The sequence below is a fragment of the Condylura cristata genome, unplaced genomic scaffold, assembly GCF_000260355.1.
Source record: "Condylura cristata isolate star-nosed mole 26May11 unplaced genomic scaffold, ConCri1.0 scaffold00010, whole genome shotgun sequence".
Taxonomy (NCBI): domain Eukaryota; kingdom Metazoa; phylum Chordata; class Mammalia; order Eulipotyphla; family Talpidae; genus Condylura; species Condylura cristata.
In genome coordinates, this window is record NW_004567111.1 from 7,581,454 (window position 1) to 7,598,776 (window position 17,323).

General features: G+C 42.3%; 1 protein-coding gene across 1 annotated transcript in view; it reads right to left on the reverse strand.

Moving 5' to 3' along the window:
* The window catches only part of HS6ST3 (heparan sulfate 6-O-sulfotransferase 3), a gene marked incomplete at its 5' end in the record, with an annotated part of 577,652 nt that extends 560,329 nt beyond the window's left edge, over nucleotides 1-17,323 (reverse strand). The window contains one exon of the mRNA XM_004680294.2: nucleotides 16,863-17,323. Coding sequence (XP_004680351.1) covers nucleotides 16,863-17,323 — 461 coding nt within the window. The remainder of the gene's footprint in view (nucleotides 1-16,862) is intronic.

The following is a 17,323-nucleotide window of genomic DNA, read 5'->3' on the forward strand; positions in this document are numbered from 1 at the left end:
CAGACTGTTGGCCAATAATACAGTCTCTGAAGACCAGATAAGGATTGAAGGTCACCCTGGCAAGCTCAACTCACAATGTTGGCAAGAGATTTCAATGCCTCATCACGTGGGAGACTCCTTAGAGCTGATCAAAAACAGCTTCACCCAGAGTAAGCCATCTGAGAGATTGAGAGCAAGAGCATTCGAGAGAGAAAACCAAAACAAAAGTCACTATCCTTTTATCAGCTACCTCAGAAGAGGCATCTCATTCTTTTGATTGTTGCCTATTCATTAAAATCAAGTTACTAGTTGGCCCTCCCTGGTGGCGCAGCGGGTTAAAGCACAGCACTGAGAATCTGAAGCCACTTCCGCATGAGTTCGATTCCCGCCTGCCGCCTGCGCTGGAGGACACCACATGGCGTTGCAGACCTCTCCTGACCCGCCCGCTGCTCCCCTCAGCAGTGTACTTCGTCGATCTGCCTGTTCTGCTCCCCACTCTGTCTCTGGTGAAGCCTCTCACCGTCCCTGAGCCTCTGGCCTGTACCCCAGTTCTGTATGAATAAATAAATCTTTAAAAAAAAATCAAGTTACTAGTTACTACTGAGATGGAAAGAACTAACTTTCTTGAAAATAATTGATGGGTATATTATTTAAGTCATTATTGTTTAAGACATACTTAAAAATGAATTACAAATACTCTCCTCAGTCCACATGTATTCGGGACCCTCTCTGCACTGCCCTATGTCCATCCCAAAATCATTCTATCTCCTCAGTCAACTCAAACCTTTCTTTATGTGCCTTTTTACATTTTCCTTCCTGAAAATATTTACATACTATCTCATTTTACACACAATATCATTTTACACACATCTTCAGAACTTAAGTGTGTATATGTATGTGTGTGTGTGTGTATACACACAATATAAGGTCTATATAAGCATTCGAGAGAGAGAGAGAACTGAGTCAAATGCTGTGATGTAAACATTTCAAGACTATTTGTTTATGCCTTACATAACTATGATCTCACCCATAAAAAGCCAGGACTAAGTCTTTGCCTAAATCTGTCTCATCAATTGTGCCTGGTAGTTGGCTATGTATAACGATAAATGAATCTATCAATCTAGCTAATAGCAAGCTATAGAGAGAAAATGACTTCAAAATACAATTAGATATTTTTATCTCTCTCTTGTCCATCAGTCAGGTTTTACAACATTGTCAAAATGATAAGGAATTGGCTGTCTAAGGCTTTGCTTGGTGTCATGGCTCTGCAACCCTTTCCTTTTCTCGCTCCCTCTTCTTACATCCATCTCTTCTTAGAGCACAGAACCACCCAACCTGACAAGCTGGTCCCACTCCAATCTCATTCAGGAACCCAACCACAATGCACACCATAAAAGTGAAGACGCTGAGTAGATCCTGGACCACATCTCAATTTGGACCTTGTCCTCTGATCATGGATTCAGAACCCACTGATTTCAGAGCCCACTTTTCAGACTTTATGCTCCTGATTTAGTAGAATCTTTGTCCTATATTTGAGTTCTATTCTTGGTAAGTATAATCCTTTCTAAGGACTTTTTAAAATCATGTATGTAAGACTAGGAGACATGGAAATGACCATGAGGAAAAGGAATTTTTTTATACTTACAGATCCTGCCTCACGGGACCACATGAAGAAAGACCAAGGTGAGGATGGCATTAACAGGACGATTGGGGGGATGTGGGCAAGAACCTTTGTTGGAGTTTCTGAGGAAAAATCCATGAACTAGCATAAGCAGATTTATGATTGGATGGTCTGAACAATTTCAGTGGGAACTGGGCTAAGGGACTGTCCTGAGTTGTCTAGTACCTGGCTTGGTTTGATTGGGGCAGGAGGGATAGTGGATGGGTTATAAAAGTTGGGTAAACCAAGTGCTTTATTGTAATGCAAAACTCTGTTCCAGAAGACTTTATTTTCTATTGCAAAGTAACTTCATGCTTTCTTTATAACTAGCTGCAAAACCAAGTTCATAGTGAGTAACTCGGTGGATTATCGCAAACTAAATCAGCTTAAATGAAGGAGAGTTACATTCTCAGTGCCTTTCAGGGCATATTAACCAAAAGGTATAATTTATAGCTGTCATGTGAAAATAATGATAAATTCTTGAGTATAGACATCTAAATATCAATTTTAGGATAACTTCCTCAAAAGCATAAAGCAATGGGAGAAAAACTTCTTCACCTTTATCTGTGCCAAATACTGGGAAGGTTTCTTGGTGGTGTAAGTAGGAAAGACATGCATTTTGATAAGCTTTTTATGATAGATTATGTCCTGTTTTAAAAGAACCACTCATTATTCTAACAAGTTGTGGGGCTGACTGTGTACTTTGCATATTTTTCACCTGCATCTTTGTCATTCCCAATTCATGAAACTCTCTATAAAGACTGAATTATATAAATTCACAGTATTTCCAAATCCAAGTTTCCTTCCTTTTCCATTCTAGCTAATGACTTCTTACCATCAATGTAAATTTAATTTTGCATGGGACTTTATACTTTACAAAGTGCCTTCATAGTCATTTCCTTAACCCACACAATTCTGAGAAAAGAGATAGGACACAGGCTTTTATCCAAAATGTCAAAAAAATTAGTAAATTGATGCAGACTGCTTATTTTCACCCCTTATTTATTCTGTCAACATTTTATTTGAGTTATTATGTACCACACACTTTTCTAGGCACTCAGAAGCATAAGGCAACAAAACAACCACCATCTTCAGGAAACTCACACTTTAGCAGGAAGGGCACACAATAAATAAGCAAATAAAGGAGGACTCAAACTCTGGTTGCCTGCTAACAAATTCAAAGCTCTGTTCAGGATAACACTTCGCCTCCCTGGTCCAAGTTAGTTGATGCAAAAGTCTCGTTGCCACATATTTTGGCACTGTGACTTCTTGGACTCAAATCTCTTTGGGTTTCTAAAAGGTCTCTGATTTTTCCCTCTCCTCTAATTAATTCAGTGGGCAAATGTCAAAACAGCACATAACAACCACCACACTCCCAGCACTATTACAGATAGTTAGAAAAGACCATCCCCCGGTACCTTGTCATGAAAATGGTGGGCTGAAAAGTTAACTTAGCAACAGTACACAGATACATACCTGTAAAAATAGACATAGTGAAGATTTTAAAGTGCAAATGAGGACCCTGCCAGAGTGTCCACTTTTAGTTATCAGCAGGGGTCTGGCTAGTTTCTACAGGGCGGCATTTCAAACACGCCCCACACACACACACTCCCCATTTCCCATCTCACAGACTCACTAGTAGATTAACTTGTTCCATGTATCATTAGTAATTCATGACTTATTTGTGAAAGTGCAGGGACAGCACTACACAGACCTAATACAATGAATATCTTATTAGGAAGAAATTAACAAATGAATTGTTGCCAATCAATAGGTGTTGAAGAGAAAATTACAATGATAGTAAAGCCTAAATAATGTATACGCAATATTGATTTTTTCATTACATTAATTATTCTTTATAGCACACATAAGGAACTCTGAGAATAAAACTTTCAAAACAAAGAAATTTATCTGCTCTGGTGTTATAGGCTTAAGTCTGAATTTAAGACAAAGAGCGGGAGATGTTAGGCAGACAAGGATTTTGAGATTAAGAATGCATCAAATGAAATGCAAAAAAATATAAACAACCCCATCAGAAAATAGGCAGAAGAGCTATAAAGGCACTTCTCCAAAGAGGAAATGCAGATGGCCAACAGGCATATGAAAAAATATTCAACATCACTCATAATAAGGGAGATGCAAATTAAAACCACAAGATACTACCTCACCCCAGTGAGAATGGCACATCTTCAAACAACCAGCAACAACAAATGTTGGCAAGGATGTGGAGAAAAAGAACTCTCCTGCACTGCTGGTGGGAATGCAAACTAGTACAACCACTATGGAAACCACTATGTTTGGAGGTTCCTCAAACTGCTTAACATGAAGCTTCCAAATGACCCAGCAATCCCACTTCTAGATATCTACCCAAAAGACCCAAAAACACTGACTCAAAAAGACATCTGCACCCCCATGCTTATTGCTGCTTTATTTACAATTGGAAAGACATGGAAACAACCCAAATGCCCAAAAGTAGATGACTGGATTAAAAAGATGTGGCACATATACAAAATGGAATATTACTCAGCAACCAAAAAAATAAACACATGCCTTTTGCACCAACATGGATGAAACTGGAAGAGATCACACTTAGTGAAATAAGCCAGAAAGAAAAGGAAAAATACCAGATGATTTCACTCAAAGCAAGAGTACAAACCAGGCGAGAAAATAATAATAATGATGAATAGCTATATACCAGAGACATTTTATGGGGGTGGAGCGGGGAATGGGATCAAAAATGGTGGGGGGAGGGAAATGCACTGGACTATGGTGATGGCACACGGGTGATATGGTGATGGGAAGCCCATGGGGATTACAACTGAGATGGAAAAAGGCACAAAATGTGTAAAAATAAACTATTTTACTATTTTAAATGTATATATTATTTTTTACTCCTCTTATCCCAATAATTTTTCAAGACAAATAATGCTGCCACTTAAATAAAATTCACCTAATCTTTGACCTTTCTCAAAAAAAAAAAAGAAGAATGCATCAGAGGCCCCTGGTGGTGCAATGGGTTAGAGCACAGCACTGCAGCCACTTCAGTGCGAGTTTTCAATCCTGGGCCCCGGGAGATGATCCACATGGCACAGCAGAACCGCCCTGTCTTGCCCACTACTCCCCTCAGCAGTGTACTTTGTCGATCTGCCTCTTCTGCTCCCTGCTCTGTCTCTGGTGAAGCCTCTCAGCCCCTCACCTCTGGCCTGTACCCCACTTCTGTATGCATAAATAAATAAATCTTAAAAAAAGAAAAAAGAATGCATCTGAGACTAAATGCTACTCTTTCAACAGAGGTAGAGTCTTTAGTATTGTTTGATGTTTTTATGCACAATGCTTCTGATAGATATTTATTAATAGAGATATTAATTAAAAAGCTTAATGATAGAAATATTATAAAGAGAACTATCTGAGATTATAACTCATGGCAAAACGTAAGTCACAATGGCAAACTCTATGAAGTTATGTTGGAAGGAATAACTGGACACCTGTCCCAGACTTTTTTTTTTTTTTAAGATTTGTGTTATTAATTTACACATAGAAGAACTGGGTTGTTGACCAGTGTGGGAAGGTGAGAGGATTTACCTGAGACAAAGTGGGGAGCAGAACAGGTGGATTGAAATACACAGCTGAGGGGAGCAGCAGGTAAGACAGAAGAGGTCTGCTGCACCCTGTCAGCAACTTGGCTGGAGATGGAACTCAGGTCTCAGTGGCTGGTGATAGTTTGATAGTGCTGATACTTAACCCCTCTGCCACCAGGGAGGTCCCCTGTCCCAGATTCTTAAAGTTAACTGAACTTAAGTCCATTTGAACACAGTAGAGGTTCCTTAAAGCTAACAACTTTTCACAGGCAGCAAGTTTTTACTGTTACATCATAGGCAGTAATAGTGCAGTATCATATAATACTTCAGGTCTGCATCCCCAAGAACCAACAGATAGAAATGTTACATTAAGTTGAGCACTACAAATCCAAATCTATCCTTCCCCAAACCAACTGCCCCCTTTTACCTTGCTGGCCCACCTTCTCCTTGTGCCCTTCTGGCAACTATAAATGGCCTTATAGTCTAAAACTTTGTCTTGTTTTTTGTAACTTGGTTCCTGAGACAATTTGGTCCTTGCTAATAACTTCCCTTATGAAGGAAGGGTCTGGAGAGGCCCCGCTTGCTCAGAGGACTGCTGACACCAGCCAGGTCATAAAATGGCACAAAGAGGAGCTGTGGAAAGTGTGGAGGTCTCGATGTTTCCCAGGCATGGTGCTGCTTACAGCACCTCAGAACCTCCTCCTGAGAATCGGAGCGACCACCTTATAGGTGGCCAATCCCAATCGCTGTACTAGATACACACATTGCAGTGAAACTTGTTTTTGTCATTTCCAAATACGTCTGTTGAACGGTGACGTGCTTTGACTCTTAGAATGAAAGCGGTGAACTGGGAGTGCTGTGTCAAGTTTCCTCAGACAGCAACTTTGTTTGACTATTCTCTAAAGTTAGGAGATCACGCATACAGAGTGTTTTGCACAGAGAGGAACATTAGGTATGCTTTCAAGCATATCACATCTCTCCCAAAGTAAATAAGAAAATGTTTCCAAAGCTCTTTAAAATAAAGCTAAAAACATTAGAATAGTTTTGAATGTGAGACAATGCTTTTTCTTCCCTCACTTTTTACCTTCAGAGACTTAAAAGCCACGTAAATAGTACTTTTAATGTTCTTAATGGTCTTGAGAGAGAAGCTAAGCACCAGAAAGCACCTCATCTTGGAAATATGCTTCTGCCAGTTACAACCAGTTTTGTGAACTCCTGCCAGGCTTGAACTGATATTGTCCTGTAACTCCTAATTTACAAAACACTACACACAGATATAATATAAAGGGTATGTCCGCCATATGTCATAATTCCGATCTCAGTGACCAGAACTGTCCTGATTCAACAGCTGATTCTAAGGCACTAAGGTGACAAGACATGAGTGTAGCCTTACTTGCATTACTCAGCAAAAAGCCACTGTCTGAGTGTCCTTGACTACATTCACCATTCTTAGGTGGAGACCAGTACAGGTACTTAAAAAAGGCGGGTAGGGGGCTTTTTCTTGGTCTCACTTGTAGAAATGAACAGGAACATTCATCCGATAAATTAGGAATTCCAATCTACTTAAGGCAGGCACCAGACACTGTGTACTTGTATGCCTCTCAGCCCTGCACCCAAGCCTGTTCTCCAGCTTCCTCTGCCTGGCTGAAGCACAAGGAAGGTGTCAGCTTATCCTTTAGCTTCCAGGTGGACTAAGTCTAAGGAAGACCCCAGAAGGAGAAGGACAGCGGGGAAGAGAATATGGTGAAGACATCTTCCCTCTTGCCCCATCTTCTCAGCCTCAGGTCTGAAAGTCTGAAGCTGGCTGCTTTCTACAGACAGCTCCGGGGAAAGCCTGTCCTGGGGCTGAGGCAGGACCTACTGCGAAGCTCATCAGGCAGTGGATGTATAACGGGGGCCCCAGCAAAGGGGGAGGTTCCAGGTTTGTTGTCCCACCAAAAAGGAGGGTGGAGCTGAGGAGAGGAGAGAGAAGAATCTAGAGGAGGATGAAGAGGAAAGAAGCAGGGTGGAGGCCAGGAGATCTGAGGGAGGCACGTGGAGCAGAGAGACACATGAAGAAACTGCGCTTGTTTCTTGGTCCTGAACTGGCTGAAACAGATGTGGGTGAGAGACCCGCAGGGGTCAGCTTTTATCTTGGTTTTTATTTTTCTCTTTTCCTCCAAGACTTGTCTGGCCACTTCTGACCCTTTTGTATGGGTCCTGGCCAGAGGTGCTTTAGGCTTGTGGCTGGCTCTCAGGCCTTGCTCTGGGCCAGTCCCTTTGGGTGGACTTTTGCCAACGAAGGGTTGTAACTTTGGGTGTTTGATTTAGAAACTATAAACTGTATCTTTTCTGTATCACACACTCATTGTATTAAAGTTCCTTTCCATGAAAGATCTTATATGTTTTTGTCTTGATGCAGTGGATGCAGAACCTATTTACAGCAGGCGAGTTTGGGGGCTTCGGGGTGCCCCTCTCCTGCCCTGTACCAGATGCTGACACCATGGTTCTCTCCCTCTGCCGCTACAGGCCCAGGGAGTCAGTTTCCCCTTGTGACTAGTTGCAAGTTACCTCCCGTCCACTGTTGCTGCCCTCAACCCACCCACACCTCTATGGACAAGCCCCTTGGTGATCCCTGGTACGCCCCCTTTACGTCAGGACCCTGCCTAATACAGTTTTTAACAGCAGTATGGTACAGAAAAGGAAGGTTTAATAAAAGAACACCAGCAGTGGTGGGAATGCAAACTAGTACAACCACTATGGAAAACTGTTTGGAGGTTCCTCAAACTGCTAAACGTGGAGCTTCCCTGCGACCCAGCAATCCCACTCCTAGGTATCTACCCAAAAGACACAAAAACACTGATTGAAAAAGATACCTGCACCCCCATGTTTATTGCTGCTTTATTTACAATTGGAAAAACATGGAAGCAGCCCAAATGCCCAAAAGTAGATGACTGGATTAGAAAGATGTGGTACATATATACAATGGAATATTACTCAGCAACCAAAAAAGAGAAACACAGGTCTTTTGCAGCAACTTGGATGGAGCTGGAAAAGATCATGCTTAGCGAGATAAGCCAGAAAGAGAAAGAAAAATACCGGATGGTGTCACTCATAGCAGGAGTATAATGGACCAGGCGAGAAAATAACAAAAATAATGAACAACCATATACCAGAGACATTTTGTGGGGGTGGAGTAGGGAGGAATCAAAAACGGGGGAGGGGGAGGGAGGGAAATGCACGGGACTATGGTGGTGGCACAGGGGTGATTTGGTGATGGGAAACCCGTGGGGATTGCAATCGAGATGGAAAAAAAAAATGTGCAAAATGATGTAAAAATAAACTTTGTAATAAAAAAAAAAAAAAGAACACCAGCAGTTTTGAAACCTGCCAGCACTGAGTCAGAGCTGGACAGCTGACCACTGCCCATAATTGCACTAATGAGACAAAGCTATCACCTCCAAGACCAGCGGCCATCCTCCTGTCCAGCTCTGCCTTCCCTCTGATTCCTGGGATTTTATTCCTCACCTTGACGACTTTTGTCCTTCCCCCCGCCCCCCTCCGCCCTTCTCATTACACTTGGCATTATCCCTGTCTGTGCGCTTCCTAAGCCTGTTGCCATGGTCTTCACGCCATCATGCGGGTCTTACCACACTCCTCCAGGTACTGCAGTTGTACGTTTGACACCACGTCCACCCTCCCTTCAAGAGCTGTCTTCACTTCAGAAGCGAACTTAAAATATGCCACACGTTTGTAATTAGAGCTCACAGAGAGAGACGCCATCATTAAGGCTTGCAGCTATCCATTTATAACCCTGAATTCCTTGGAAGAAATACTCAGCAAAAGCTAAAATAAATATGGAGGACATTGGGGTGGTTAGCATTTCTATCCCCTCATGTTTGTAAAGAAAGTAGAATGCAGGGGTTAAATATGATGAACGAGGCATGTGAAGTGCAAGGCTCTGACAGCAAACGCCACAGTACTTACCAATAAAAGCATGATAAGATATTAATAATAGCACTGAACTACAAATATTTATGTACCCACAGGCAACTAATTTAATTTCACTGCAGGATTGCTTCATTTATGAACTTAATTGCATGTGTTTAAACATTTCTGTTGCTGTTTCATTAATTTCCCATTAAAAATATAAAATAATAGGCTGCAGAAAAGACAGACCAAGTTTCCTTTCCACAGCATTCATTATGTGCTCATGGAGTGTCTGTGATCACCTAGGAATTAACATTTCCTTTGATCCTTGATGACTTTTCTTTTGCATCACAGCTGGCAGGTTCAATGTTGCATCATCCAGAATGCAAAGTTTCAGATTCAAAAGGGACAGTCTAAGTTAACCTGTTTACTTTCACACAAAACAGCCTGGGTGTAGGAGAAAAAATATTATGAAACAATATAATAGCAGACTCAATTCTGTCAGGCCCTATTCTAAGAAGGATTGCTCATGATAAGACAGGACTGGGGTCTCTCCCCTCTTCCAGAAAGGGAGAACAAGTGCAGAGCAGGTACCTGACAGTTTTCCAGGTTACATGACAACAGGAACTGGTTGAATCAGGCTGAACTCCTGCTGCTCTCACTGAACAGCTCTTAAACATTCCCCTAATGACATTCACCAACCGGGCATCAGCGCAGTTTTCAGTGACCTCCCAGTGGTTGATATGTTTCTCAGTGACTTCCTTGTTTTTTTTCTTGAGGACATTTTCCCTCACTCAGGGTGTCCTCCATCACCCCAATGTCACAATGTCCAACCCACCAGCAGCTGGACCATCCGGCTGGGACCAGCAGTGCCCCAGAGTCCACATTATAATGCTTTTCTCATCCTCCCACCACACATCAAAGCTGCCCTGCTCTCTGTTTAGGCTGATTTTATCCTAAAGGGAGAATGAATGATGAGGTTAACCTTCCCAAGCGGCAAGTACATCTGTTTGTACCCAAATAAATTTCTGATGTGTGGCATACTGTCAAACTGAAGAAACTGCCTAGAATGGTTTAATGAGCCCTGATCCCCACACTTTGACTCCCCTTCCACAGAATCAGGAGAGTTGGCATTGTACTGATAATGAACACAACTACTAATAGTTAGAAATAAGAAAATCATGGTATGAGACATTTGATGGTTCCATCTTTGGAAGAATGGAGATCTTATCAAGTTATGCTGATATTTTCAGGTAATCTAAACTCTGCAATATATTTTTAACTGACATTTATTAGGCATCTTCTACAGATCAAATGCTGGGAAGTCCCTGCATCTGGGAACTTCATATATTTCAGTGATCAAATGTATTTGCTAGAGGAAGATATAAACCATATTATCTAAATCAACAATTATTCAGTGTATTTCCCAACATATAGTTAAATGTTCATCTATAATTGAAACAAAGCCATATTAGTCAATGAAAATCAGCATAGTATTTATGTATGACAACCACAGTTTAACAAACTCAAAAACAAGATAATTTCATACTACAGAATATTAATTTGGGATCCCCATTTAATTGTTTTCCTAACAAACCTATATCTTGGCCCAACAATTTATTTTATAAGTTTTAAAATCACATTAGGCTTTGCCAGTCTCAATTAAACCTGTTTAATTCATTACCAAGCATAAATAACTTTCAAATGCTGTAAGCTTCTGATTGTCCTTAGTCAAAATGAGATGATAATAATTCCCTTTAGAGAATAAATTATAAGAGTCTATGATTACGCAAATCCACACTGTGAGTGGCTACATTTATCTTCCTTCCAATAAACATTTCTATTTCTCCAAAATCAAACAGTAAGAAAAAGGCAGAAAAATAAATCCTCTACTATCATTTGCCATTTCCAGTTTAATCTTTACAACTCAAGAAACTAAATGGGTTTAATTTCCTTTTGACTTACAGCAAATATTGGTGGTCTGAATCAGAAGCAACAGTTAAAGAGATCCTGGAGTGAACATATAAAGTGGATATGGCGTATAGACAGAAACCTCCTATCTCCTTAGTTTTATACTGCACACAAACCTGATGGCAAAAATTAACCTTCTTTGTAGTTCAATATTTCTAATTAGAAGAGATATCAAAAAGATTATGTTTCAGAAGCAGGAGGAGCCATAATATTCTAGATGGTCTTTGAAACAGAGCTCTACAACCTCATTATATATTTCAGCCTGCTGTCTAAATAAAAGGCAATACCTGATGATGTTTCAGAGGGGTTATGGTTTTTGTGGTAGTTGTGTTATATTTTCTCACCTTCCTTTTGTATATTTATTAAGAAGCATTCTAGTATATGGGGCCTCTTTCTTGCTTTTGGCCCTGAATATATAAAACAGTCTGCTATCAGGCTGCGTTTTACCAAAAGTTTCTACAACCTTGGCAGAAGTATTTACAAAAAATGATTGAGGACTAATTCATTTATAATTATAAATTTGGGGGAGAGGCATGAGAGGGACAGGTTTCGTTTTCTCTGTGTGGGGCAGGACAGGGGAGAAGAAACAATGAACTCAGCATAAGACCTTAAAAAAAACCTTCAGAAAAACCTTTCAAAAAGAACTTGAAAGAGTATACAGGCTAAGCCTTGCCCAGGAAGGGATACCTTTTACATCAGTGGTAAATTGACCACATCTAAAGTTCTCACTGTTGGGGAGAATGCCACTTCACAAAAGAGTTCATTCTCATTTTAGACAGTTACACATTTTTGAAGTTCTTTCTTACTCTCAGTTGAAATCCTTTTCTCATCACTTTTGTCCCACTTATCCTGGTTCTCTGCTTTGGAGAAATACAGAACAAGTGTCCTTCATCTTTCACATCTTCTCCTTTGAGCATTTGAAGGCAACTTTGTGCCTTGCCTAATTTTTCCCTTCTCCCTATTTAATATGACGTGATCCTTCCATTATTCCTCCTAGGACACAGTTTCCAGATGCTGCAAATAAACTGCAGCTTGACTTAAATTTTTTCCTAAATGAAAAGTAGACTCTGCAGGTTCATTTATTTCTCATTTACTTACACCTATATTTGCACAGTTTGGGGGGGGTGGGGTACCGGGCAGACCCAGTGCAACACCCCGGAGCTTCATGTGTGTTTACACATGCACATGTGTGTGCATACACAGTCGTGGGATGTTTCTATGACCCACAGTGGGTGAGAGAAGCTCACCTCCCGAGACACAAGAACTGGCTGAAAGAATAGTCACAAGTTCCAAACTGACTAATAAGAATCATTCCCCAGCATTTGAAACTGGAACTCAGAGGTCTGCTTTTGTCTGGTCTTGCAAAGCTGTATATTAGATGTGACAATCCCTTACCCATTTCCTGGGATAAACTGATTTGATATAATGAAGCCAATATTCAACAAAAACACCTGAAATCTCCAATTTTAGTCATTCTTGAAAACAGCTCTACCTTGACCTTTTCTACAGTCCAGTTATTTAAGCAAATGATTCCCTTCTGGTGAACTGAGTTTATGTCTAATTTGCAGCACTGAGGATCCCATCTAATATACTATTCATAAGGTTCCAAGCACCTTTAATAGGAACAGAATTCAGGTCATAAAACAGAAACATTGCCATTCCACTCCACAAATGTACAGTGGACTGTCCTTTCAGTATAAGAGAGCAATACTTTCAAAGTAGAGCAAGTTCTATCTCCCTAAAATCCTAAACTCCATAGAGCTGACATTATTTGTTTTCAAACTGTATTTCTAGGACCATCATAGCACCTGGCACATAGTAAGTGCTTAAGACACTTGCAGCTATCCTTTGCATAGTCGACAGAAGAAATAACAGTTAAAACATTGAATATAAATTACCAAATGAGGACATGAATTCCCTAGGGAAAACCTTAGATGTGTCATTTCACCTTGTTAGGATCCAATCCCCAACTTGTCATGTAAATTATGGCACTAAATTGGCTGTTAAATCTTTAGCCATAATATGCTGCAATTGTAAAGATGTCTCTCTTAAAGATCTGTGCAAGCCAATAAAGGAGGGAAATCTAAAGTCAGAAAGGAGGAAGCTTGGTGTAATAAGAGAATAACCTGCCAATAAATAATTGGGGGAAGGAGAGAAAAAGTAGAAGAACGGGACCAAATCATCAGGAAGGTGATAAAAGAGGGCATTCCAATGTGCCCATCTCCTGTCAGTGCTGATCTTCGTCTACCCAGTTTCTGAGGTCAGCGATGCCTTCTGCTCTGGACCCAAATGCTCAGCCCCAGAGCTTCGACTCTGTAGGAAATCTTCGAATCCTACATAGTCCACTGACTGCTTTCAACTTTCAGAGTTGGCTTCTAATTTCTGCTTTGGGTGCCAGATGTAACTCATTCCTGTCTCACTTACAGACAGTTTACTTATCACGTTAGAGAAGGACACAGAAAGTACGTAAGTACCAGCTGCCCCAAGGGCTGGGGCAGGATGACCAGAGACTTTTCCCATCACTGAAATGTCCATTGTACCCACTGTTCCCCCACCAGAGGCCACTGCACAGGGCACAGCCTTGAGAGGGATGTGTTACTGAAATCATCCAGATGGCACACGTGACTGCACACCATGAAGACCTCTATTAAACTCTAGATTTTGGCAGGTTCAGAGTAGATGTCAACTTGTCTCGTAGCTCCCCAAGAAAAGCCTCCTATGGAAGTTCTCTTGCTAAATAAAATCATTCCCCACCAATTTGATCCTTTCTTGGGTTTCTCCTTGCCCCCCATGTATGGAGGCCAATTTAGAATTTCACCAGGGAACCCTCAAGGTCACAAACTAACATGTCAGCACTGTTATACTGTATGCCCATCATCGTTTTTTCTCATCCTGCCCTCACAAGGATGAATACCCAAATAGCTAAGATTTTCAATGTACTGTTATATTTGAAACTTCAGATTCTGCATCAATATAAATAATCTTAACACAGTATCTCTATAAACTAAGATGACCCATTTACATTGAGCTGCTCTAAGCCACTGACCTCACCTTCAGTCTGTGAAGGAAGAGCTCAATTAAGAAAAACATTGTTATTATAATTTAACAGCTAATATCACTCCAGACCTGCATATTAAGTTCCATGTGCCAGAATATTTTGCTGGGCATAAATATTATGCTAAGCATTTTGCACGTACTTACTCAATGAGTTCTCATCATACCTCTATGAAGGAAGTACTCATTATTATCCGTACTTCAAAGGTGAAATATTTGAGGCTCAGAGAGAGTAATTTTACTTGTGGTTATACAACCAGTAAGCACAACAGCCATATCCTCCAGCTCTCAGAATCCTGGATCTTACTATTCCATGAACCACAGTTCACTAGTACCTATGAGAAATGGAGTGGGAGCCTGGGGAGGCCGGGTGGGGGGGTTCAAAAGCAGAAAAAGAAGGAACTATAATCTGTGTGATCTACATCTCCATTTTCCTTAGTGTGAGCCCTATGTGAAGCAGAACCTTGTTCCCATTATGTAGCAATAGATTATCTGCCATTTTGCATTGTGGAAATTCACCCTCCATTATCCAGACTAATGTAGTAGGCTGTAGGATGCTGTACACAGGCATTCCGATGATGGACAACTAATTCAATCTTCCCTGTGAGGAAGATGCTTCTGAACAACTCTTCAACTTTTTCCCTATAGCTTTTGATTCAAGCAGCTCACTAGCCACAACTATTCCCTCTTACAGCATCTGGGAAGAAAAGTAATTGAGAATTCTGGGAAGGGAGACATGGGGAGGAAGAAAAGGGAGAATTATAAAAAGTGGTACCAAAACAAAGAGCGTATCACAAAAGTCCACATGTACACAGAGATTCTCTGATGTCTTGTGATTTAAGGGAAAATGGCTGTGTAAAGAAGCCATATGTTCAGAGTCAGGGTGGAATTTCTCTAGGTCAGAGTCAAGCGATTTGAGTATTTGCCATACAAGTGACACCTTACTGGTAGGGTCTGTACCGGGTCTATGACGTCATTTCTTCACTAAGCAAAAATCCAGTTTTAGGTTCTGTAGCCTCTATTTCCACCCAACGCTTCACCTATTTACTGAGACATCCGCATCCATTTAAGTACAGAGAACAGCATCACCTTCTGCGGGGAATGCATCCCTGCAAGACATCACATGGCTCTCTCTGATAATGGATGTTTCTAGTTTCAGTGGGTAAAAGTTGAAAACCACACTAGCAAGCTCTTGAAAACAAAAAGCTCTAACTACAAAAAGCACAACCCAGCCCAAAAATTCACAGATCCTGTCTCCCACTGGAAGAGGAAGTTTGAAAGCAATATTCATGTAAAGGCTGGTTTAAACTAAAGAGGCAGCATCTAAAATACTACACAATTAGAACATTTTAAAAGTAAAGAAGGTCCTGAAGATACACTAAGGAAGGAGCCTAGTGCTTTACTCCAAGCCCAACCAATTTCTTACCCTAACCGATTTCCATTAAACAGGGAAAGGAGCGGGAAGGAGAGAAAGTATTTGAAAAACTGCCAGAGTAAAAAATTCTATAATGATATTTTGCTCATTCTTGGAGAAATGAAGTAGAATTAGATGCTTCAGTGGTGGTGAATTCCAGGATCTGGGTAGCTTCCAGTAAATGAAGCTTTTCCCATAATGTCAAATGTGAAAACGATCTGATAGCAACATATTGAGCTTGAGTTTTTTAAATTCCTATTTCCTTACACCAAATTGTTTGAAACCTTTGAGATAAAAACTTCAATAAACTAGTGTTCCAAGCTTTTAATATCTCGGTCCCTTGAGCAAGCATGTCAGATTAATCTTCACATTGCAATGGGCAGAAAGAACATTCAACCAAATTCTTAAGTCCATGCCTCTCTCTAAGGATGTGAATAATGTAAGTACTTTCATTGGCTATTAAGATTTCAAACTTTCCTAATTCTCAGCAGTATTACCATTTCATGCGGGAGGGGGAGCGCCATTGTGTGCTGAAAGGAAGGGATGTCACTCACTAGATCTTTGTAACCAGTCAGCACTTAGCCCACTGCCAGGCACAGGCAAGGCACTGAACAAACGCTTTTGGAACGAGCTGACGGATTAGGCTGGGGGAGAGTGGCAATCTTGCTGAGATCAGCATGGGTCCAAAGCCTGGCGCTGCTCAGCAACAAAGACTATCTTCAAAATTAGGGTTATCGAGGTACAGCAGGCACCTAAACGGGTATCTTCAACGCGGCATCACAAGGGCTGTTTCCAGGGCTGGCCAGCGGCCACCCACAGGTCACTTTCGAGAGACGGTACTCCTCCCCAGCTTCACCGCGCCTCCAAACTCCGGCCCTACCTCTCTGCGCCCAGCTCCCCAGTCTCTTATCGGGTTGAAGAACTCAAGTAACAGATTCGACCGCACTGGTCCCACCCAGGCCCACCACGCCACGCCACGCCACGCCACGCCACGGCGTGGTGACCGACCTCCGCCTGAGGGAGCCACACCGTGCTAGGCACAAGGAATGACACAGGAAAGCTCCCGCAACCTTTGAGGATGCAAGGGGGTGGCGGGCAGCCTATGGGGGGGGAGCCTGAGGAGGGGGGTTCAAGACCAGGGCTTTAGACAGAGGTTCCGTACCCCTCTCCCAAGGCCTCCGCTCCAACTGCTGGACGCAGCCGGGGAACCACCAGCACCGGACGCTCCGGCCCGCCGTCGGGATGGGGGTGGGATGGGGGCGGGTGGCAGGAAGTGCGATGGGGCAAGGGACCGTACCTGGTGTGGCTGTGGTTGCGGGGACAGTCTTTCTTCTCCATGATGGCCGGCACGCAGTTGGTGAGCTCCGTCCAGTCGGCGTGCAGCCCGCAGCTCCAGCCGGTGGAGAAGCGGGAGAAGAGCCACGTCTCCTTCTTGCCCGGCCGGTGGCAGGTGCACTTCTTCTGGCCCGCTTTGCAGCTACACGGCTGCTCCAGCCGGATGTTCTTGACCAGGTGCCGGCCGAACGTGGTGCCCCCCGTCTTCTGGATGTGCAGGAACACGATCACGTCGCGCCCTTTGATGTTGAAATCCACGAAGCGGGTCAGGTCCTTCAGGGTGAAGTTAAAGCGTGGCAGGAACCGGGGCAGGGAGCCGTTCTCGGGGGCCTCGGGGTCCGGCTCCTCTTCCTCTTCTTCCTCCTCCTCCTCGGGGTCACCGGGCTCCTCGTCCTCATCCTCGGGCGCCGCGGCCCCCCGAAG